Raw genomic sequence first — 25,597 nt, forward strand, 5'->3', positions numbered from 1 at the left:
GACTCTGGGGAGATCATGTTACAAGGAAAGTCGTACACTCGAGTCTCAATTCTTACCCTGTGCGAATGCAATGCTGAGCTAGATTCTGCAAGTTCCCTTCTCAAGCAGTGAAGCTTCGAAGTGTTCCTCTTCAGTGAGAACTCTGGTCAGCGTTTAAGGAGTGCTCTCCTTCTCGCTGGCCTCCATTGTAACTAGTTCCGATCTCAGCTGACAGGAAAAACTACCTCATCTGCCGCTGCGAGGAAGCGGCGACGTCACGGCTGGAATGCACTGACCCCGTTTTTCGGGTTTCGCAGACCACGGGGCCCCGAGGCCTGGAATGACTAGGACGCCGGAGACCGCAGCTCCTAGCGTCCCGGGGGGGTCCAGCCCCGCTCGGACAGCCGGGTCCCCGCCCGCCTCGCCCGCCTCAGGCTGTCCCCGGCGCGGGGCGGCCGCCGTCCGGCCGGGGGCGAGCGAGTGGGTGTGAGCGTTGGGGGCCGGCCAAACTTCCTGTCCCGCGCTCCCGCTGCTTCCGGCGGGAGCCGGAAGACGCTGTGTGTGGACGGAATTCGGGACCGCCTGACGGCCAGCCGGCTGCCCGGGACGGAAAGGTGAGCTCCGGGCCGGGCCAGGCCACACCCGCGCGGCTAGGTGGTCCCCGGCAGGGAGGGAGCCGGTCGCGGCCTCTCGGGAGCGGGGGCCGAATTCGCTCCCCCTCCCCCCGCCCGGAGAGGACAGGGAAACCGCCCCCCTTGGGCACCCTCCCAGATCTGGCGGGCCCGGGAGCGGCCGGTCTAAAGCCCTGCGGCTTCGGCCCTGCCCCTCGCGGCGTAGTGGGGCGGAGGTTTCGGCTCCTTTGCTTGGTTTTGAGGGCGGGGGCTTGGGAACAAGACGGTCCCGAGAAAGCTGGAGTCAGCGAGTCCCCAGGGCGGGGGCTGCCGGACTGCACCCGCAGCCGGGCCTGCCCGCGACCCTTGGGGCCTCACAGTAAGGCCGTTGCAGAGGGGGAACGAGGATGCCAAGGGGACTCTGCCCTGGTTCTTTCGGCCCGGAGCTACCTTCTTCCTTCATACGTCCACTTACTTCCTGAGTCTAGGAGGAAGGCTGCCGGCTCTGAGGGGCTTGGCTGCTCGCTTCTCCTCCTATCGTCTCCAGGCGAGGCTGTGGGCTGAATGCGCTCGCAGGTTAAGTTAAATTTATCCTCTGAAGTTTCTTCAGAGACAAGAATGCAGTTAGTCGATTAAACTTTATCCCACTTGCTCACGCATGTGGGATATGGGGCACCATTCGGAAGTTTGAATATTGCTAACTTGGGACTTAAGAATTTGTATTTCTTCACTTTGGCACGCGGGTCAATGCAACATACTTTCAATGAGAATGAAAGAAACATTCTGAAATAGTCAGTGGCATTTTGTTGTTAGGGAGTGAGAAATTCCACTTTGGGTTATTTTAGCGTCGACAGAGTAAACTCAACTGAACAGAAGATTTAGGTTCTTCTTCTTCTTTTTTTTTTTTTTTTTAAAGATTTTATTTATTTATGAGAGACACACACAGCGAGAGAGGCAGAGACACAGGCAGAGGGAGAAACAGGCTCCATGCAGGGAGCCCGACGTGGGACGGGACTCGATCCCAGGTCTCCAGAATCAGGCCCTGGACTGAAGGCAGGTGCTAAACCGCTGGGCCATTGGGGCTGCCCTTAGGTTCTTATTTTTAAAAATTATGCATCTAAGTAAATGTCTGAATTTTTGACAAGTTACTTAGCTCCCCCCTCCCCCCGGGGGAAGAGACTTATCTATTTATTCAACAGATACTTCCTGAATGCTTAATTTGTTCAAAGCATCGCACTTGGTTAATGCAGAGTTAGAATGAATAAATTCAGCGGCCTTAACCAGTGAAAAAAATATGCATGTAGACAATTAACAGCCAAGACAGGATGGAATAATTGCTAAAGAGAGGTGAAACTGTGTTGTGAGAACACCAAGGAAAAGAGAGATTTGTTCTTACTGGAGGGAAAGGATCAGAGTCTTACTGGAGGATGGCACTTGAGTTGGATTTTAAAGACTGGAAAGGATTTTAAAACATCGCAACTGGATTGGCAGTACTTATTACTGGTTGAAGAACTAGTCTAAGCAAAGACTTGAGCACTGATATAGGCTGGTGTGTTCATTCAAAAGCCAGTCCCTGTCGGCTGGAGTAAAGGGTTAATTGAGGAATATGGACAGTGCTGTAACTGGAACAGTAGTTGAGGATACATTGTAGAATATTTGAAATGCCATGCTGCCAGGCTTAGGAATTTGACTAGTATTCTCAGGCCCTGAATTTTGAATGAGTAGAGTAACATAAGCATTTCTGTGTTTTAGAAAGATAACGCAAGTGGCTGCATAAAAAGGTGGACTGAGGGACGCCTGGGTGGTCAGCAGTTTAGCGCCTGCCTTCGGCCCAGGGCGTGATCCTGGAGTCCTGGAATTGAGTCCCACATGGGGCTCCCTGCATGGAGCCTGCTTCTCCCTCTGCCTGTGTCTCTACCTCTCTCTCTCTGTGTCTCTCATGAATAAATTAAAAAAAAAAAAAAAAGCACATTGAAAGGGGAATTTTTAGGGCAGCTTGACCCCTTAGAAGCCTATTTTAATAGTGTAGTTGAAAGATAATGAGCCCTAAACAGAGTATTACAGGAGGAATAAATCTGAGGGAGTCAGAACTACTGGGGTTATTTATTTTTTAAATAAAGAGTGGTTTTATTGGTTACATATATTTCAGCTATCTACTGGGGTTATTTAAATATGGAGGATGAGACATTGTTAAAGACCTAGAATTTGCAGCTGAGTGGGAAGAAGATTGGGCAATAATTGAAGTGGATAATATAGGAAGAAGAACAGGTTTGGTGGTGGAGATGATAATCTGGATTTTGGACATTGTTAGGTTTGAGATGGATATCCAAGCAGTTAGAAATGAAATCTGGAGTTCAGAAGAAAGGTCAGGAATAGAGACAAATTTTTGGTATTATTTGCATGTCATTCATTCATTGTACAGATACTTAGTGCCTACTAAGTGCTTGCAGGGAAGTTTATATGGAAGCCCTTTAATCTCATAGTAAATACAACCTTAGAGTGTCACAGTATCAGAAATGACTCTTGGAGATGTAACTTCCTTATGAATTACATATAGTACTTTGCCAGACACTGTGCTAGGTAGGGGAAAGTAAAGTTATGAACAAGACAGACTAGTTCCTGCCCTTATTTATGGAACTTAAAATTTAGGGGGTAGCCAGGCAAAAAACAAATACTATATAAAACTAAAGGAATTAGAAATAGGAGAGTTAGAGACTAAAGATGGAAGTATTAGGAATCTTCTTTGGGTAAGGTGGTCAGGCAGTCAAAGCCTTTCTAAATGAGTTGATAGTTAAACAGAGCCCAAAGGAGTGAAAAAGAGCTAACCAATGGAGAGAGGGGACAGTGTTCCAAGGTAGAGGAAATGACATGTGCACATCTCTAACATCAGAAAGAGCTTAATTTGTTCAAGGAACTAAGATGGCTAGAGCTTGGTGAGCAAATGAAAGTGACTCTGGAGTGTGGTTGGGGAACGAGGAGAGGATCACATAGGTTCTTATATGCTAGGATAAAGAGTTTGGATTTTTTTCTAGGTGCATTGGGATGCCAAGTAAAGAATTTCAAGCAGGTGAGTGAGATCACATTTTAAGATAATCCTTACTACTGTAAAGAGAATAGAATGGAGGGAGACAAGAGCAGGGAGACCAGTTAGGTAGCACTAACAGTAGTTTAGAGCAAGTGTTGATGCTGGCCTGAAAAAGGGAGGTGGCAGTAGAGATAGAAATAGGTGGATTTGCTGTCTCAATAGGACTTGCAGCTGGACTGGATATTGGGAGCAAAGGAAAGAAAGTAATAAAAATGACTCCTAAATGGGGTCAGTGGTGGTCCCAGCTTGAGTGGAGGGTTGTGGTGAGTGAGACTGGCATGGTGTGATGGCAGATAGGGTTGGGAGAGAATTCATTTTGGACATTTTAATTTGAGATATCGAGTTAAAACGTTAAGCAGAGACGTCAAGTAAGCAATTGTATATACAGGTCTGCAGCTCAGAGTATTAGAGCTATAGATTAAAATTTTGGTGGTGAGCACCAGGTATTGTATGGAAGAAATGAATAATTGTTATATACCTGAAACTAATATTATACTGTATGTTAACTAATTGGAATTTAAATAAAAACTTAAAAAAAATTGGCGACAGTATCATTTAAAGATACAAATTCACACTTGGAGGATATTGTAGCAAGAAGAGAGAGCCTAAATAGTATCCTGAGGAATATTAATATTTAGAGGTAGAGTGCAGGAAGAGTATAGGGATTACCAAAAGAAACTAGAAGAAGAAGAAGAAAAAAAAAAAGGAAACTAGAAGAATGGCAATGATGAGAGTGTAAAATGAACATGTATCTTGGAAGCAGAGAGTGTAAGTAAAGTATTTGAGAAAGGAGGCAGTACTTCTAAGGGATAATACCAGTTATGGCTCTGGTTACAAGTGACCAGTTTGCTTCAGAAGAGGAATTCATAACAAAGGTGTGGGCAGCTCTTGGGATTAAAGGAAATGATGAAGGCCCTGGCTTTATGAAGGACAGGAATCCAAGCAGCCCCAGGGGAGTCTGCTCGCATCATTACTGGCATGAATGGGCTGCTGCAGCAGTTTTCAACCCTTTGTTACTTCTTTTACAATTCACATTCTGAGGAAAAGTGTCTGTTTTGTTCAATGTGGGTCAAGTGTGCAACAGTTGGCCAATGAAGAAAAGAATACCTTAATCTATGATCTTACCAAGGGCATATCCAATGGGAGAGGCTTAGATCCCCAAACATAACATCGATTTATCACTCAAGTAGGGGAAATGAATGTGGGACAATTAAAAACAATAGTTGGTCATTACAAAGGTCAAGTAAGATTAGGGCTCCAAAGTGTCTATCGAATTTGGTAACATGAAGATCTTTGGTAACCTTTACAAGAGAAGTTTTAGTGAAGTGATGGGATTGGATAGTGATTGGAGAGTTGAAAGTGGAGACCAGTCTCTTGATAAATTTGGCTCTAAAGAATTGGAGAGAAATGGGGAGGTGACTAGAATAAACATGAGGGCTATGGGAATGGAACACCTCAGCAGATCCTGGAAAGGAAGACGGAAGGTCCAGGATGAACCTGATAGTTTCTAAGATTCATTCTGGCTTCACAGTTCTCCATTCCAAATTTCTTTCACTAGTACCTGTTATATACCACTTTATTGTTAGAATTTAATCAACTTTCATAATATACTAGATATGACTATAAAAGGTTACTTGGTTTTTCTTTCCCCTAAGACTATTGTTTTATACCAAAATTTAAACTGCTTTTTAAATTTTACTTTAATTTTTGATCATGGTAATTCCCTACCATTAGTAGAATTTTTGTTTTAGTTTTTTATCTTTAGTGAAGCATTGTTTGGGTCTATATTTGTGGTCAGCTGGAGGTAGGTATGGAGGGAGAAGCAGATTGGTGACCAGCTGGGGGACCACGGTGTTTCTCAATTTCTTGCCTCTTTTTTCTCACTGCCCCACCCTTCTCCTTTCTGAAACTGGGTCAAGGCATTTTCTACCTCCCTCAAATAAGAGCAGTATTGATGTTCTAGACTTTGTTTTCCTGGGATGGAATTACATTGCTTTTTAGAAGTTGACACAATGATACTGTTTCTTTCTTGAGACAGCAATAAGAGCCCCTGGTCATCTTTCCCTTTGGAATACACTCCTCTCTGTATGGCAGTCAGGATTGAGACAAGATACCTGTATCAGCTGTGTTCCAATGCTGCGTGTTTAGTTTATTTTGGCTTGTTTATTCCACCCAATATGTCTCCATGCAGCCTGTATTAGTTTTAGGCTATCTTTACCTTCCCAATATGGTGTTAACTACTAATTCCTGCCTTGTGTGAGGATTTAAGTAATTTCAGTTTTCCCAAGACTGATCAATAATTGCTGATTGTAATAAATATTTATAGCAGGTATATATTAATGGCTTTACATTTATGGCTGAATCTCTGTTTAATATATGTATTTTAGATTTCGAAGATACTTTATACTGTTTTTCAATCTTTGGGATGTAATCTATTAAGTAACTTTTGAGATAAATTTAGTGATTTTATTTTAAAAAATTCAGAGTGCATGAGATTAGCATAGGCTGGCACTGTTTCATGAAAATATATGGTTTGTATGTGTCTCAGTGTGTTTCATTCTCTGGGATTTGATGGAAAATGTATCTTATTGTGGGTTGCAGTTGAAATGTTTGAAAACAATTGTTTTATAGGAAATTTGGACTCCATAACAAAGACAGATTTCTTTTCTTTTTAAGATTTTATTTTAAGCTCTACATCCAGTATGAGGCTTGAACTCATGACTCGAGTCACTTGCTCTACCAACTGAGCCACTCAGGCACATTTCTTAACATTTTATAGTATACAAAGCATTTGATATATTTACCTGTTTCTTAAACACTTATGCAGAACTTTGTTTCTGAAGAATTTTGTAATTATTTCTATTGACTGATACATAAATAATCCTAAAGTAGATTTGTTTCATCTATATTTCAGATGAGTTTCCCAGGGCCAAAAACATGAGTAGCTTGCCTAGGTCTCAACCAAAAAGTCAGAGGCAGAATTTAGATTTCTGTTTTAGAGACCTTGGATTTTTTTTTTTTTTGTTGTTGTTGTTAATAAACATATCTCAGCTTCTTTATTTAATTTGTTCAGCTCCTAATGTTAATGCATAATTTGCTGAAGAAGAATACAGTTAATCAGACTTCAGTTCTCAGGATTTGTTTATTTGGCTAAAAACAGAAAAAGAATTGTTCTCAGGATGGTTTAGATCCTAGAGATTGCTATTGTCTTAAATCTGCTTCGCTTTTGTTATGAGTTTTCTCATTACCAATTTACAGAACTTTTCAGGGCTTCCTGTGTTCTTTGCTTTGGTTCATTGCAAAGGTTTGTATTTGTCTGCCTTCTTTTTAACCTTTAGGCTGATTGTAGGATAACATATTAACATATCTGCTATTATTAGCTATTAATATAATAGCATTGGCAGGGTCAGTGGATTTCTAAAAAATATAATTTATCCTGGACCAGGATTGTTTTCTTCAAGCAGTCTAATATGGCCATAGGGAACCATGCACGCAGTAAAATTCATTTGTTGTCAAGGGTAGAGGGAGAAAGGGTTTGACTAGAACTACTTATTTTATATTTATTAGTAGTATTTATTAGACCAATTCCTGGGTATCTGAGATCACTTTATTTTGTGTGGACTCTTTATTAAGAGCCAAGATGCCTTATTTACGATTTGTGGAAAATGTGATTTGATGGGCCTATTCTTGGTTGCTGATGGTTAAATGTCTATCTCTTTTGTTATTTATGGGGGTAATTTTTCTAATTTAAAAGGAAATAGGGATGTAAATTTTGCCTGTCTACCAGGTAAAGATACCAACCCCCTCCCCTACATACACAAATATTTAGTGTTTACATTAATAAACTTGAGGTGACTACTCAGTATTGCATTCCTAGTCTCTTATCCTAATTAATAGCATAAGAAAGCCTGGGAAGAAATCTCCTTGAGACCCATAATTACCTTAAAAATAGCTTCCTGGGCGCCTGAGTGGCTCAATCAGTTGTGTCTGCCTTTGGCTCAGGTCATGAGTTTAAGGTCCTGGGATTGAGTCCTGCATCATCAGGTGCTCTGCACAGTGGGGGGTCTGCTTCTCCCTCTTCCTCCTCCCACTTTTGCTCTTTCTCTTTCAATAAATAAAATCTAAAAAAGAAAGAAAAGGGAGGAAAGAAAACCTCAGTCTTAAAAAAAGAAAAAGAAAAAGAAAAGAAAAATGGGCAGCCCCGGTGGCACAGCAGGTTTAGCAACCCTGCAGCCCGGGGTGTGATCCTGGAGACTGGGGATCGAGTCCCACATTGGGCTCCTTGCATGGAGCCTGCTTCTCCCTCTGCCTGTGTTTCTGCCTCTGTCTCTCTCTGTGTCTCTCATGAATAAATAAATAAAATCTTAAAAAAAAAAAAAAAAAGAAAAGAAAAGAAAATAGCTTCCTTTTGAGTTAGAGCAGTGCTTTCCACTCCAGTGTCATGCAAATTGCATTTAAAGGTAGAACTTTGCATTGGACACTATATTGGCCCCCATACTGGCAAATTATTTTTGTTATGATTACTCTAAATATACTTTGACATAAAGCTAGGTAGTAATTCTTATCCTTCCTATGTCGAAGCCCCAGTAGCTCTTAACTATAAAATTAAAACAAATTTACGAATAATTCAGTAACAGTGGTAGGGTCAGTGGATTTTTTAAGAAAATTAATATATGCTGAACCAAGATTGTTTTCTTTAAGCAATCTAATACATATTTATTTTATTTTATTTTTTAAATTTTTTAATTTTTTATTTATTTATGATAGTCACAGAGAGAGAGAGAGAGGCAGAGACATAAGCAGAGGGAGAAGCAGGCTCCATGCACCGGGAGCCCGATGTGGGATTGGATCCCGGGTCTCCAGGATCGTGCCCTGGGCCAAAGGCAGGCGCTAAACCGGTGCGCCACCCAGGGATCCCCCCTAATACATATTTATTTTTAAGTGATGAATAGTTGACATAAAATGTTAGTTTCAGGTATACAACATAGTGATTTGACAATTCAGTACATTACCACAATTTGATACACTACTCAGTGCTCACCAAGGTAAGGGTAGTTACCATATGTCATCAAACAAACTTGTTATAAAGATTTTATTTATTTATTCATGAGAGACAGAGAGAGAGAGAGGGGCAGAAACATTAGGAAGAGGGAGAAGCAGGCTCCCTGTGGGGAGTCCGTTGAGGGACTCCATCCCAGGACTCTGGGACCATGACCCAAGCAGATGCTCAACCACTGAGCCACCCAGGTGCCCCAACAAACAATCTTATTACAATATCAGCAGTCTAATGTTTTGATGGCTCTAGGAACCATATAGGTAGTATAGTTTAGGTTATTAGGATTATATCAGTGTTGCCATGATTTATATCTTTATGAATAAGTTTATAATTGTAAACCACACCATAAAACAAAACTCAAAATAACATTCATATGATGTGGTAGAGATTTTTTTCTGAAATGCGGTACTTAATGTTGAACTTCATAGTGGAAAGGTTTAGCCTTGGATTCAATAACTTATTTCCTCTGTTTGTACATCTTAACTTTAGTAATACTAATGCAGAGAATATCAGACAAGGAGTATTTACAATGTCAAGACATTGGTTTTTTTTTTTATGTCAAGACATTGTTAAGCAGCTTGTGATAATGAGATCTCACATATGAAGAAAACTAGAAGTCCTTGAATACCAGTTTTAATGAGGTATTGTTAAATAATCGCAGTTAGAGTTGCCTTGTTCAAGTGAAGATAAGATTTGTGTTGCAAATGAGAAGATAGCACACAGAATGGGAGAAAGTTTGTACAAATCATCTATCTGATAAGGGGCTGTATCTAGAATATATAAAGAACTCTTACAACTCAATAAGAAAAAGACAACTCAATTTTAAAAATGGGCCAGTAATCTGAATAAGTATTTTTCCTAGAAAGATGCACATGCAGAGATGTGCATATCTATAAGCACATGCCGGGATGCTCAACATCATTAGTCATCAGGTAATACAACTCACAACCACAATGAGTTACCATTCATACCTACTAGGAGGGCTTTAATAATATGTTGGTGATGATGTAGAGAAATCCACTGCTGATAAGATAATGAAATGGTATAGACACTTTGGGAAACAGCCTGGTAATTCCTCAAGAGGTTAAACATAGAGTTATCATATGACCTAGCAATTCCACTTCTAGGTATATATCCAAAAAGCGTAACAACGTATGTCCACTCAAAAACTTGTACATCATGTTCATAGCATTGTCCATAATAGCCAAATTGTAGAAATAATCCAATTCCTTTAACTGATACATGAATAAATAAAATATAATTCAATACAATAGAATAATAGAATATTACTTTGCAATAAAAATAAATTAAGTACTGATGCTACAACAGGGATGAACCTTGGGAGTGTTATGCTAAGTGATTGCAACCAAGCATAAAAGATCACATGTATAATTCCATTTATGTGAAATGTTTAGAAATTTTTGTAAACAAATCTGTAGAGACAGGAATAGATTAATGGTTGTCTAGGCCTGGTCAGGGGAGGGCTTGGGAGAAAATGGAGAGTGATTGCTGAGAGATACAGGGTTTCTTTTTGGGGATGATGAAATTGTAAAATTGATTGTGGTTGTGGTTGCAAAACTCTGTGAATATACTAAGAAACATTTAACTGTACTCTTTTTTTTTTTTTAAGATTGTAATTATTTAAGAGAGAGAGCGTGAGAGAGAAAGAGCGCAAGCAGGGGGGAAGGGTAGAAGGAGAAGCAGACTCCCCACTGAGCAGGGAGCTGGTTGTGGTTGCGAGGATTGGATCCCAGGACCCTGGGATTGTGACCTGAACTGAAGGCAGCCACTTAACTGACTGAGCCACCCAGGGACCCTGACTGTACTCTTTAAATGAGTGAATTATATGGTATATGAATTATATCTCAGTAAAGCTATTATTTAAAAATTTGTGCTGCTGTTTTTGAAACCTCTTAATGAGAATTGAGGATAGAAACAAATTTAATTGCATATTTGCTATCATACTTCCGGCTAATATACATAGTAAGTTGCTGTGTTAAAGATGAGATTCACACAGTACACTTGATGAGGTACTGAGTGCTCCAGTACAGATTCTCTTGAGGTCAGCCTGCCTTTTCTATGTATCCTACTAGTCTCTCTTTAGTTCATACAGTACACTACAAACCACAAATGTAGGCACCAAATTTGGGCAGAACTCAGTTATAGAATGGATACCCACCCATTTGTTCCAGAAAATGCTTGCACTATTTATTTTTTAAAAGATTATCACTGAAGTGAAGACGCTAAAATAAAAAGATATCATAGATAACCATGGACTCTTGAGAAATGGTGGTTTAGAGGTGGCTCTTTTTTTTTTTTTTAAAGGTTTTATTTATTCATGAGAGACACAGACAGAGAGAAAGAGAGGCAGAGACATAGGCAGAGGGAGAAGCAGGCTCCATGTAGGGAGCCTGATGTGGGACTCGATCCCGGGACTCCAGGATAATGTCCTCGGCTGAAGGCAGGCACTAAACCACTGAGCCACCCAGGGATCCCCCAGAGGTGGCTCTTAAACTATGAGCTGGCAGCTTCCTTCTTTAAATTATTACAGCTTTGTAAAAATGTCTAAGAACTAGTATATGATTTTTCCCGTCAGTGCACATTTTCATAAACTTTTTTTTCCCATTTTTCATTAGGTAAGGATAATAGAAGCACAGCCAGCATCATTGGTTTCTAAGAAAATTAATATAAAGGGCAGCAAATAGTTGTCTAGTTTCTTAGAGGTTTTACTACAATCTCAGAAACTCAAAAGTTTGAAGAACCTTAAAAATAAATAAGTATTTTGTTATTTCTTGGCTTCTTGAGATGAACTGGAATTGGGGAAAAGGAATTCTTAAACCCTGGTGTTTCAAGGTCTGACGTAGATAAACATAAGTAGATATATGCGAGCCTGTTCTATGGGTGGGAGTCCTGGTTCTGCAGCTTAATAACTTGAGAAATGATGTACTGAGCCTTGATTCCTTCCTCAGTGAAAAAGAAGAATGAATAAACTACTTTGTTGTTGTTGTTGTTTTTTTAAGATTTATTTTTATTTATTTATGATAGTCACAGAGAGAGAGAGAGGCAGAGACACAGGCAGAGGAAGAAGCAGGCCCCATGCACCGGGAGCCGGACGTGGGACTCGATCCCGGGTCTCCAGGATCGTGCCCTGGGCCAAAGGCAGGCGCCAAACCGCTGCGCCACCCAGGGATCCCGAATAAACTACTTTGTACTATTATGTATAGTGCTTGAATAAAAAAAAAAAAACCTATGTGAAAGGAAAAGTCAGATTTATGATACTTGATTTTATGTAGGAAAGTTAAATAAAAGGACACTTTCACTTACATCTTGTGAATTGTTATTTTTTTATGATGAAAATGAAGATTTCTGGAAGCTAGCAAGGGGAAGAAGAAGGACACAACAGGACAATAAACACTTATTCAGGTACTTCTAAATGCCCTTTTTGTAGAGTAAGTCTGTCTTATTCTAACTTTCTACTTAACCTTGGTATTAATTGAAAACTCCCATTCTGGGTATATTTTACCTTGTATAATTACTTTGTATATAGTAGTGCTCCCAATTTTAGCAACAATTGCACAAACTAAAGTAGACTCTTTTGTCAAAAGTCTGAAAAAAATTAAGCAATAAGAAAGAAATTATAAGAATAATCTCTTATTCAATAAGAAATTGAATAATTTTAATTATGAGGGGAAAACAGCTGCACCAGGGTCCCAAGGGTACTACTTTTGGGAAACATGTTCAGATTTTGACTGTATAAGTACTTTTAGAAAGATGAGGAAATTGAGACAAGAAATAGTCATACCAGCTTGCCACCTAATCTAGCTACTATCATAGTTGTATTAATTTCCTTTTATTTTTTTCTTCTCATATCTTAATTAGTTTTAATGATAGCAAGTATATAATTTTGCATTTTGTTTTAATTTAACGTGTCATTAGTACTTTTTGCTGTGGTTGCATTATTTTCAGAACTGTTATTTTTAAGTGACAGTGCCATAATCTAATTAACCATTCCCTAAGTATTGGGTATATATGTGTATTTATATCTTGCTTGCAGTTGTTTATTATTACAGATGCTAACATGACATTTTTGAGGATATATTTTTTCTATTTTTAAGATCGTTTCTTAAAATAGATTCTTAGAAGTAGAGATTCTACAAAGTACAACTTTTAGTGGATTTTGACACTTGTTGGGCTTATTCTATATTAAAACAAGTGTTTGGGGCTGAATTCTTTATTTGCTTGCTTGTTGTGATTTTCGGATATGTAGAGAGGTGCCTTTGTTCATTTAGCTACATTTTTCCAATCCTCTAATTCTCATTCTCTTATCCTTTTTTAGGCTAAATTGATTACCCACCCAGCACAACATCTTACAGGAAAAACATAGCATTTCCTAGAGGAATATGAGCATTACAAGAAGGTGTTATTGACTCTGAATTAAATTTTTAACTGGTCCCTTGAACAGCTACAGGATTTGGAAGCTGAATCAATGTTATCAGATGAGTTAGAATCCAAACCAGAGGTGAGTTCAGGCAGTGCTTTTTATTTGTTTATTTATATTTTTTTGTGGGCTATCTTCCAAGGTTTGTCCTTAGTGGAGTCAGTAAATTTCTGTAATGAACCAGATAGTAAAATTTTAGATTTGTGGGCTGTATGGTTTTGGTCATAACTACTAGTTTATTATTTTTTCTATCATTAAGTACTTTCTCAAAGATTTAAAAACTCCATTTTTACCTATTTTTACATTTATTTAAGTAATTATAAGTTATTATACATCTAGGTAATTATACCATGACAAAATTTTTATATATATATGGTATATATGTGAATGTGTATATGCATATATAAATATTTACTACCACAACCATTTTTTCAATTAATTTTGTATATATCTGAAAGTGTTCTCTTTCTAAGTATGATTAGAGGATTTAAACTTTATTTACTTGTTTATTTATTTATTATTTTTATTTATTTTTTAAGTAGGCTCCACGTCTAGTGTGGAGCCCAACACGGGGCTTGAACTCACAACCTTGAGATCAAGACCTGAGCTGAGATCAAGAGTTGGACGCTTAACTGACTGAGCCACCCAGGCGCCCCCCCCCAAATTTTTTTTTTATTATTCATTTCTCTTGCTTTAATTTTAGTACATCTGTGTCGCATAGTGGAAAGGTCAATGAATTTGGAATCAGGTTACGTAAGTTTGAAGACTTACTTCTCCTAACTACTCATGTAACCTTAGATAAGTCATTTGATGTCTTCAACTTGATTCCTTATCTTTAAAATACATGTTCAGTCTTACTGAATTACGGTGAGGATTAAATGAACCAATACACAGAAAAGTGCTTTGTAAAATGAAATTAGTTAACTTTTTAATAGCCTTCATTAAAACATATTATTTTTGTCTTTTCTGTTTGATAGAAGGTGATAGAGGTTTTCTTTAAAACAGAGGACTTGATAAAAATAACTTTGAATGTGTCTTGTAGTTAATCATTTTTCTGTGAATGTGGTTGAGACTAGTGAGCAATGAAGACTTAATTACACTATGAATTTTTGGTAAATTCGGAGGTTTAGATTCATTCCTAACAATTTGTATTTTTCAATATTGTCTCTTCCTCTTCCCCCCTCTTCCCCCCTCTTCCCCCCCCCACCCCCCAGCTCCTGGTACAGTTTGTTCAGAATACATCCATCCCATTGGGACAGGGGCTAGTAGAATCAGAAGCTAAAGACATAACTTGCTTGTCCCTCCTTCCAGTGACTGAGGCCTCAGAATGCAGTCGGCTGATGTTACCAGGTAAAAATTAAGATCACAAAAGATAAGACAAGCAAGTTTTAAGAGCTTAGCCTGCTTTATCAAACTGGTGGGATGGGATAAATGACTTTATAACTGACTGGTAGAAACTGTAAAAATTAGGAATCGTGGAGAATAAGCAACCATGGGAGTAACAAGCACATTGTTAATTTAAGTCATAGTAATTGATAGGATCCATCCATAGAATGTGAGAGTGAGAAGAAAAGACCAAGATGGAACTCCCTATTCAAGGTACAGGGTAAGCAAGAGAGCCTAGGAAAAAGGAAAGGCTAGAACAGTAAAAGAAATACTGGTACAGAGTGCAGGCACAGAACTCAAGAGAGTAGTCAGTATGTCAGATGCTTCTTAGAGGCCCATGACATAAGGACTCTCCCAATGAGGTAGGGCCAAAAAAGCCATTGTTGGCAGGATCTGTTCCATGGAAAGGGGTGGAAAGCCACGTAGAGGGTTGAAGTAACAGTGCAAGATAAATATAGTTGAGGAAGTAACTCTACTTTCTGAAGGCTCTTCCTGCTATGGAAAGGAAAAAGTGGACATAAGGTAGATGGCAGAATTCTTTTTTTAAGATCTGAAATATTTGGTGACTTTAAAATCTTTTTCAACGTTTAAAGATTCAAGAAGGGCAAATATATTCAACCAACCAATGTTAACTAAAGGTTTCCTTGTCTAGTTCCTAGCTTTTCCACATCTTCTGTTGTTCAACTCCTGTTTTTCTACTGGTATGTTGGAGTTTTTCCAAATCCTGACAGATTTTCAATATATGTACATTTCTGTGTGCTAGTAAAATTTGATCTTCGTTAGGCTTAAACTTTTTTCCTCTCCCAGTTTTAATTTGTGGAATAAATATTTTACCATTAATGAAGTGAGACAAAATCATCAATCTTAATCTTCTACATTAACTTTAGTTTTAATTTTGATTAAAAATATTTTTTAAATATTTGATTTATTTATTCATTTAAGTAATCTGTATATCCCAGTGTGGGACTCAGACTCAACCCTGAGATCAAGAGTCTCATGCTCTTCTGATTGAGCCAGTCAGATGCCCTGATTAAAAATATTTTAGATAACCAATTGTCAATAATAGTAAATGAAAACCCAGGTACTCAGCTCCCAACTTATGAAACATAATATCTAACACAAATGTACCTGCACATACTTCCCCTAACTTTATTCCCCTCCCTCTTAAATATGTATATATCATTCCATGCATGGCCTGTATATTTTCTATTTAGTTGGGATATGTGATGAATGCAGAAAAGTAGAAAACTATATGCTGATATGTTTTGAAGAATTATTATAAAGGAGATACCCACCACCCAATCAAGAAGCGGAGCCTTGCCAGCTCCCAAGCCCCCATGGGTTCCTCCCTGATAAAGACAACCTCTGTTCTTCCGTAGGTCATCACTATCTTCAGTTATTTGACCAATATTTGTTTCCCAAGTTTAACCATCCAAATCTAAGCAATGCAGTTTAATGTTAGGTGTTTTCAGACTTTGGAATCATATTAATATATGTCCTTGTACTTGTACCTTTCTTCTGTTACTCTATAGTTGTGAGGTTCATCCTTGTATGTATAACTGTGGTTTGGTTAGTTTCATTGCTGTATAGTGTTTGAGGAGTGTAACCATGGCTTCTTTCTCCATGACGCTATTGAAGAATATTTATTTTCTAGCATTTTACTATGACAAACAGTGCTGCTATGAACTTTATTAAAATTTTTGTGTATGATAAAATATACATAACTAAAGAATTGCCATTTAAACCAGTTAACCATTTCAAGCACATAAATTTACTATCTTATTGGTTCTGTGACGTTAAGTACGTTCATATTGTGCTATTTCATTAGACTTTGAAACGGCAGTACTATCCCTAAGCTTCCATTTTCATTCCTATAATCTTATCGGTTATCTTCCTTCAAGGAAAAAAATTACCTGTCTTTTATAAAGATGACTGAAATCCCTGAAAACACTATATGCTTTAGCACTGTAGTGCAGTTTCTCATTTTATTGCAACCAAAACCTTTGGAAATTCATCCCATCCCTTAGAATAAAGTTCTAGAGAGCAAGTTTTCTGAGTTACTTCTTTATGTTTCAGTGTAAGCCCAGGAGTATAATGAAACATTTATGATTCTGTAAAATTTCAATGATATTTCAGGCTATATTTTTTTCCCCCAATGACTCAACAGAACTGTCACATACATAGTATAAAAACTAAAGGGAGGAATCTCTTTCCAAGAAAAATAATTTAAAATTTAGATCCTATTCTTGCATAAGTTATTCATTGTATAACTAGATTTTTCAAAGGAAAGGTACTGATTCTGGCCTTGGAAAGACAAAGGTCTGTAATCCCCAAATGTGGATGGTTGGTTGGTTATTACTGCCAAGTGTCAGATGAGTCTGTTCCCCACATTTTGGCTGATTCCCTTTACAACTTAGTTATCTCTCTGTCCTCTTCTGAGGGAAATTTTGTATTTGTAAAATAAAAATGCTGCTGTTCCTATAAGGGATGTTGTAGGGGTATTTGGTACTGTGTATCAGAATGGTGAGCTCTGTGTAGATAAGTGTTCCATAAAGCTGTGATATTTTCCCTTTGCCAGATGATACTCCAAGTCATACAAACTCCTCCAAAGAGGTCCCTTCCTCAGCTGTTTTGAGAAGCCTTCAGGTGAATGTGGGCCCAGATGGAGAGGAGACGAGGGCTCAGACTGTACAGAAGTCCCCGGAGTTTTTGTCGACTCCAGAGTCTCCTAGCTTGTTGCAAGATCTACAGCCAAGTGATAGCACTTCTTTCATTCTTCTTAATCTAACAAGAGCAGGTATTCATTATCCTTTTCTGAACTCTGCTCCTGCTTAAAAAAAAAAACTGGGGGTGGGCCATATTTAACTCAGTCATATTTAAAATGGAAAGAAGCCTTATTATTTTATCATTTTATCATTTTAGAGAATTGGTATAGTCTGATGATCAGTTGAATAGATAGAGGGAGAAGGCAGATTCTAGGGTGACTCAGAAGTTTCTTGCTTGGGAAATTAGGTTGTACCAGTCAGCAAGATAGTGAGCCCAAGAACAGGGTTCCGGGGGAGGATGATAAGTTCCAGTTTATGCTTGTTGATGTTGAGATTTCAGAGGGACGTTCATGAGGAGATGTCCTTTAGAGAGAAACAGGAATCCAGGGTTCTAGAAATGTCTTTTGTAAAATAAGTTGTTTTGATGCTTACCAGCATTCAGGAAATGTAGGGAACGATGAACATGGATTCTTTGATTCAGAAAAGAAGGCAAATCTGGGACCCTGAAAAAAAAAAACACCCACATTTAAGAGGGTGACAGAAGAATGGGGAGGAGCTGCTAGAGAGGAATAAAGAAAACTTCAGAGGGAGATCATTGTAGGAGAAGCCCAGAGAGGGAAATTGTCTGAAAGAAGAAAAGGTAGTAAATCATGCCAGATACCACAGGATGGGCTAGTGAGATGAGGACTAGGAAGTCTATGGTGACCTAAGCAAGAGCAGTTGTTAACTGATGTAGTAGAGGTGAAAGCCAGGGTTCTAACCATGGTGGGGAGTGGATGGCAGGTGAGAAAGTGAATACAAAAGTTGCAAGTTACATTTACAGGAAACTTACCCCTGAGACAGTGAGAAGTACTAGAGAAGTGCTTGGGATTTTCTCTTCTTTTTAAAAATAAAGATGGGCGAGACAGATTTAAAGGCTCTAAAGAGAGGTTATAAGGTGGCCAGAAGAGAGGAATGGCTTGCAGATGGCAGAGAGATGACTGAAGGATAGGGTTAGGGTGCTAGTTTGCTTGCCCTTGGGCGGGGCCGGGGGGTGGGGATAACAGCTTTTGCCTTCTGAAAACTGGAGGAGGTAAGAAAGATAAGCCTGTCAGCTGGGAGTGGAAAGATGATAACCTATGTAGTAGGAGAACAGAAGCTTGAGGTGAGAGTTGAAAATCTGGAATAGCTGATTCAGGACATGAAGTATCTGAGCCAGGACTGATAAAGGGATTACTTGATGGGTAACTTTCACATATCCTCTTGTTTCTTCCAGGTCTAGGCTCTTCAGCTGAGCACTTAGTATTTGTACAAGATGAGGCAGAGGATTCAGGGAATGATTTCCTCTCCAGTGAGAGCACGGACAGTAGCATTCCATGGTTCCTCCGGGTTCAGGAGTTGGCTCATGATAGTTTGATTGCTGCTACTCGCGCACAACTGGCAAAGAATGCAAAAACCAGCAGCAATGGTGAGACCTCTATGATGTTTTCACTTCTAGTATTCTGTGTGGAGATTTTAGTAAAGCAATGGCTATCTTTTGAATTGACTATAATCCAAGTTATTTTATTGGTGAGAGCAAAAGGCTAGAAATGTGTCATTTGTTTGTCTTGTTTTCTTTCTTTCTTTTTTATTTTTTTTTTAAAGATTTTATTTTATTCATGAGAGAGACAGAGAGGCAGAGACACAGGCAGAGGGAGAAGCAGGCTCCATGCAGGGAGCCCGATGTGGGACTCAATCCCAGGATCCCAGGATCACACCCTGAGCCAAAGGTAGATGCTCAACCACTGAGTCACCCAGGCGTCCCTTGTTTGTCATATTTTCTATAAAATAACCTAGCTATGCCAGATTCATGTGCAAAATCAATGACACCGAGCATCCTCAATTGTCAGCCTTAAATAATGTACAGAGCTTTTTTAAAGGGAAAACATTTTCACAGATCTTGATGTTACCTTGAATTGTTTTTTTATTGTACTGTACCCTTTACTTAGAGCTTTTATAACATTATAAAATCAAAACAGTATTACCAATTAATAGAAATAAAACTATAAAACCAATGAAAATAAAGTTAATATTAAGTCAGTGTGGAAGATGATGGTGTTTTAGTGAAACTGAATTGCTACTCATAGCAATTTAGCAATTTTAGTAATCACCACTGACTTTTTTTGTTCTTTTGGAAACCGTTCATATGACCTCTAAATATCCAAACAGGCTATATAGGGCTGTTTTTGTGTTTGGTTGGTTTTTTGTTTGTTTATGAGTTCAGCATGCCTGTACTAACTCTGCCATTTTCCTCTATCCAGTAATTTTCAAATATAGTCCTTGAGTCATCAGCATCATCTGGGCTCTTAGAAATAAATTCTCAGGCCTCATCCTACTGAATCAGAAACATGCAATCTTTTAGTAAGCCCTCTTGCGGGTTCCAGTGCATGTTAAAACTTGAGGACCACGACTCTATTTAAGCCACCCCTAAACCAGTGCACAACTTTTGCTTATGTAGCATGCCATAATACTTTTTGTTTTAGGCTGCTTCTGTATTTTCTCTTTAATCTGTGACAGTTAAGGTACTACTAATTAAGTAGGTACCTATAATTAGGTACTACTAATTAAGGTAAGGTATAAGGTACTCATTTACCATTATCACAAACCAGGCTGAAGCATGTTGGAGCTCATGTGGATGATCTAGAATATGCTTATGATTATTTTGTGATTACTATGCTAGTGAAAATTAAAAATTAAAAACTTTCTCAGGGATCCTTGAGAATATTTCAGAATATTCTGGCTTTAGAAACATTAACCTAAATCTTTTCTATATAGAGAACTCCAAATGTCTTTTTTTATAAGTTTTTATTTAAATTCCAGTTAGTTAACATACAATGTAATATTAGTTTCAGGCGTATAATATACTGATGAATCACCTGGTGCTCATCACAACAAATGCACTCCTTAATCCTCAGCACCTATTTCACTCTTTCCTCACCCATCTCCCCTCTGGCAACCATCAATTGTTTTCAGTCATTGAGAGTCTTTCTTGGTTTGCCTCTCTCTCTTTTTTTTTTTTGCCCCTTTGCTCTTTTGTTTCTTAAATTCTACCTATGAGTAAAATCGTATGGTATTTGTCCTTCTTTGACTGACTTATTTCACTTATCATAATAGTCTCTAGCTCCATCCATGTCACTGCAAAGAGAACTCCATACTTCTGTGAGTTTCAGAATGATTAGTTCTGCTTGGATTACCATAATGCAGCTTAGAATGGCCCATTTAACCATTTTGGGAGGCTCTACATACAGTTCAGATTCTTCTGAGATGGTTTTGCTAATCTCTGGATCCCGAAACCTCCACCATCTCCTCTTTGTGTTAAGGAAATAGTGCTGTATGTGCCAGGAAGAATCTGTATATGGAGGGAACTTGGGGTTTGGCATCTGGAGACTTGGGATCCAGACCTGGTGCTGTCATTAACTTGTCTTCTGCCTGGGGGATTTAACTTCTTTAGCAACAGTTTTCTCAGGTTCAGAACACAGATCAAGTAGCTTGCCTGATAGGATTATTTGTGAGATTTAAATAAGATTCTATCTGGGAAATGCTTTATAATCAGCAAAGCATTGTGTGGATGTTTTTATTACTCTCAAAATATGTGTCCTTACTACCTAATGACTACCTTATATGCTTGAATATAAAGTGAGCCCAAATATATGACATTTTTCTATTTTGTCAATGAGGTGATTCCATAAAACCTTTTAAGGGGCTAGCTTAGATATATAAACCTTTAGGCATATGGATAAACACTGTAAATGAAAATTTTATTATTTATTTATTTATTTATTTTAATTTTTTTTTTAAATTTATTATTTTTTTTAATGTTTTTTTTAATTTTTTAATTTTTATTTATTTATGATAGTTACAGAGAGAGAGAGAGAGAGAGAGAGAGAGGCAGAGACACAGGCAGAGGGAGAAGCAGGCTCCATGCACCGGGAGCCCGATGTGGGATTCGATCCCGGGTCTCCAGGATCGCGCCCTGGGCCAAAGGCAGGCGCCAAACCGCTGCGCCACCCAGGGATCCCTGTAAATGAAAATTTTAAATCATTAAATATATTAATTTATTTTATTAATTTATTTTTTAAAGATTTTCTTTATTCATGATAGACACAGAGAGAGAGAGAGAGAGAGAGAGAGAGAGGCAGAGACACAGGCAGAGGGAGAAGCAGGCTCCATGCAGGGAGCTCTACGTGGGACTTAGTCCTGGGTCCCCAGGATCAGGCCCTGGGCTGAAGGCGGCACTAAACCGCCGAGCCACCCAGGCTGCCCCAGTGCTTTGTGTTTTTAAGGGAATGGTTTCATAAGGACTCAAATACAAGGCAATTGACTATTTTCTGAGCAGTTTTTTAATTTCATGTTTCTGTCAGTGTTCTCATTGTATCTACAAATTGAATGCACAAAGCCTCAAATGTTACTAGTTTAAATTTCTGTACTATTAGTGTGGGATTTTTAGATTTTTCATTAGAAATTAATTAGCTGGAGCTCTGGAGTTGGTGGGAAATTTCCTTTATATGTTTACAATTTTGTACCGTTTAAAATTTACCTAGGTGCAGCTATTTTCCTTTTTTTTTTTTTTAAAGATTTTATTTATTTATTCATAGAGAAAGAGAGGCAGAGGGAGAAGTAGGCTCCACGCTGGGAGCCCGATGCAGGACTCGATCCCCGGTGTCCAGGATCACACCCTGGGCTGCAGGCAGTGCCAAACCGCTGGGGCTGCCCTCTTTTTTTTTTTTTTTTTAAAGACTTATTTATTTATGAGATACACAGACTGAGAGACAGAGGCAGAGACACAGGCAGAGGGAGAAGTAGGCTCCTTGCAGGGAGCTCAGTGTGGGACTTGAACCCGGATCCTGGGATCACGACCTGAGCCAAAGACAGGCGCCCAACCCACTGAGCCACCCAGGCATCTCGCTATTTTTCAATTAAAATAAAAAACTATGTGGGAGAAGAAAAAAAAATATATATATATATTAGAAGTATATATGTATTAGAAGAAAAAATATATATATATTAGAAGAAAAATATATATATTAGAATATATAGGGGATCCCTGGGTGGCTCAGCGGTTTGGCACCAGCCTTTGGCCCAGGGCGCGATCCTGGAGTCCCGGGATCGAGTCCCGCGTCGGGCTCCCGGCATGGAGCCTGCTTCTCCCTCTGCCTGTGTCTCTGCCTCTCTCTCTCTCTCTCTCTCTCTATCATAAATAAAAAATCTTTAAAAAAAAAGAATATATATATATATATTAGAGAGAGGCAGAGACACAGGCAGAGGGAGAAGCAAGCTCCATGCAGGGAGCCCGATGTGGGACTCGATCCTGGGTCGCCAGGATCACTTCCTGGACCAAAGGCAGGCGCTCAACTGCTGAGTCACCCAGGCGTCCCAAGCAGGAGAATATTTAAAAAGAAAAAATTAATATTAACTAGCAATAGGCATCTTAGGTTCTACTCGGACCTTGGAGCAATTAGTTTTATGATTAACATTTGGTTATGTGTACAGCAAGGAGAATGTAAGGAATGTAGGACAGGAAGAGAAGAAGTTTAATAGACGGGATGGAAACTATGATCTGTTGTCAGGTTCCAGGAAATGTGAGAGGTACAACATTTACTGTCCTTATTCTTGGCTCTTGAGAGGGAAATTTGGAAATACAAATCTTATTCCTGAGGTATATATAGTGGAAAGATAAACTAAATGCTTATAAGCATAATTGAGTAGTCATGAATATTTTTCACTGTTGATGTCCAACTATATCTTAAAAAAAATGAAAGAAAAGGATTACTACCAGTGATTCTGGGATTTATATAAAGTTTTAATTAATTTCATTTAAATTTAAGAGAGGCAGTACACTACATGCTCCTCTTCCTTTTATTCTATTGAACAAAAAACTTTAGTTGATGTTATCTTTAGCTTTTAAAAATGTGGTTAGAAATTATAAAATCAGATGAGTTTTTGCATCCTTAAAGATTTTATAACTAAAGAGAGGTAACACAGAAAATTGGAAGGTTATTCTCTAAAATGATGGAAATAGCCAAATTGACCTCAAAAGATAGAAATCTAAGAATGATCATTTACAAAAGAAATTACAACTGTAAACCCAAATTAAGCTGGGAGGGCAGCCCCTCATAAAATAAATACAAGTTTTGTAATACCTAGAACAAGAAGTCATATTTAGCATCCTACTCCAGCAGACATACCTGCTTCCCTCCCAACTTTTGTGTAATGCAGAATAGGTTTAACTCTCCTTTTTTACATGAAACCATTGTGAACATTTCTTATATTTGCCAAAGAGGCCTAGTCTTGTGAAAGAAAGCATAATGGCTTTTGATAATTCTCTGGGGTAAGGGGATGGAAACAAATTGTGTGGTCACTTCTGTTGTTAAATGGATATAAAGAGAACAAGGGAAGGTGAAGATAGATAACTGCTTATTGATCAGTAGGAGTAAAATATAGGAGCTTTATTGTTTGAACTAAATTACCTCATCAGGTTCCTTCCCCATATTACAAATATGTGACTCTATTACAGGAGAAAATGTCCACCTTGGTTCTGGTGATGGGCAGCCCAAAGATTCTGGGCCCCTTCCTCAAGTGGAAAAGAAGCTCAAATGTACAGTTGAAGGCTGTGACCGGACATTTGTGTGGCCAGCTCACTTCAAGTACCATCTCAAAACGCATCGGTGAGCCTATCTGAGGTTCCATACTTGGAGCTCAAGAACATTGATGCTGCTGGAGGAGCTTGTCCCAATTGACAAATTAAAGGGAAGCGAGGGTTCCAGTTAGCTTTTGATTAAGATGACTTTTGTTCTTATTTTATTTTATTTTAGACAGTGAGCTGGAGCTGGGGGAGAGGCAGACTCCCTGCTCAGTAGGGAGCCCAGTGTGGGGCTTGATCCCAGGACCCTGGGATCATGACCTGAGCCGAAGGCAGATGCTTAAATGACTGAGCTCCCCAGGCGCCCTGTCTTTTGTTCTTTAATAGAAAGGTTTGCATTGTCTCATTTACCTCTTTCTTCACAAATACTTAATAAGACATTGGCACCTAAGCATCTTAGAGCAAGAGCTCTGGAATCTCATTATAAAATATAATTTCTTGGAAAACTTAATATATATATATAAGCTTGGGTATCACTCATAAACCTTTGAAATCATACTCAGGAAATAAGACATGGGGCACCTGGCTGGCTTAGTTGGTAGAACATGCAACTTTTGATCTTGGGGTTGTGAGTTTAAGCCCCATGCTGGGTATAGAGATTACTTTAAAAAAAAAAGTAAGGCCTAGAGTTTTAATAAACAGATGTGGTTTTAACAAACTTCAGATGTGATTTTGATATATTCATTTAGGTTTGGGATTTACTGTCTGCTTTGAGAGGCAATAGGAGCTTTGACTTATACTCTTTAGCAAAGAGCATTTTCAGGTATTGTTGCTTATGTGATTTTTTTTTTTTCCAGAAATGATCGCTCTTTCATCTGTCCTGCAGAAGGTTGTGGGAAAAGCTTCTATGTGCTGCAGAGGCTGAAGGTGCATATGAGGACCCATAATGGGGAGAAGCCCTTCATGTGCCCTGAGTCTAGCTGTGGTAAGCAGTTCACCACAGCTGGAAATCTGAAGAACCACTTGCGCATCCATACAGGTGTGTGCAACTCCAATATTCCTATAGGCAATCTACTCCTTGTGTTCAGGGTTTGCTTGCCTATCCTTGGGAAAGGCTCTGAGGTGGGAAAAGAAATGAAGGTCTAAGATTGTTGCTAGGACTCTGAGGATGGAATTTCTTCTTTTTACATGCTTCATGGTACTTTTCAGTTAATGCAGTAACATTTATTGACCTTTCACCTGTGTGGGAGGAATGGACAGTGTTTATTTCTGACTGTAGGAGATTAGAGAATAGGAAAGGATATCAGGCTTTCTCTGATAACTAGGATATGATGAGATATGGACAAAATCAGTATTTCCAAATATTTTCAAACGTTACACAGTTGTAATTTTGGTCAGTAATATTTATTGAATGACACAGACCATACAGAGCCTCTTTTAGCCACTAACTGGGATAGAGTATGGGGGGAAATACAAAAGCTAAGATGAATCCCTGACTTTGAAGAGTTTGCTTTTTGGTAGAGAGAACCTCACAACGTGAGAAGCAGAATGACAAAGTGACTTGATCTGGAGCAAATAGCATGTTAATATCAAAGGAGCAAAATACAGATACCCTGACTCTCATTCTAAGAGTTTAAGAGTGACTTTCCAAGCCACTTGGCCTAAAATGTGCTAAGTCT

The 25,597-nt window shown here is 38.8% G+C and overlaps 1 protein-coding gene across 19 annotated transcripts in view; it reads left to right on the forward strand.

The window, feature by feature from the left end:
* Positions 1–253: 253 nt before the first annotated feature.
* Positions 254–25,597, forward strand: part of ZNF410 (zinc finger protein 410) — a 39,557-nt gene continuing 14,213 nt past the window's right edge. For 6 of the 19 annotated variants that reach the window (XR_012002234.1, XR_012002237.1, XM_026008570.2 and 3 more), the window contains exons 1-8: positions 254–593; positions 12,094–12,154; positions 13,068–13,250; positions 14,384–14,519; positions 17,134–17,352; positions 18,576–18,767; positions 23,853–24,003; positions 24,776–24,957. Coding sequence is in view for 15 of the 19 variants with exons in the window: in XM_026008570.2 (XP_025864355.2) it covers positions 13,218–13,250; positions 14,384–14,519; positions 17,134–17,352; positions 18,576–18,767; positions 23,853–24,003; positions 24,776–24,957 (913 nt within the window). In the remaining 4 variants the exon portion in view is untranslated. Of the gene's footprint in view, positions 594–1,506; positions 1,644–3,622; positions 3,658–12,093; positions 12,155–13,067; positions 13,251–14,383; positions 14,520–17,133; positions 17,353–18,575; positions 18,768–23,852; positions 24,004–24,775; positions 24,958–25,597 lie in introns of all 19 variants that reach the window. The other 13 variants (XR_012002235.1, XM_072761992.1, XM_072761985.1 and 10 more) reach the window with 9 other exon arrangements.

Source organism: Vulpes vulpes, chromosome 6, assembly GCF_048418805.1.
Source record: "Vulpes vulpes isolate BD-2025 chromosome 6, VulVul3, whole genome shotgun sequence".
Taxonomy (NCBI): domain Eukaryota; kingdom Metazoa; phylum Chordata; class Mammalia; order Carnivora; family Canidae; genus Vulpes; species Vulpes vulpes.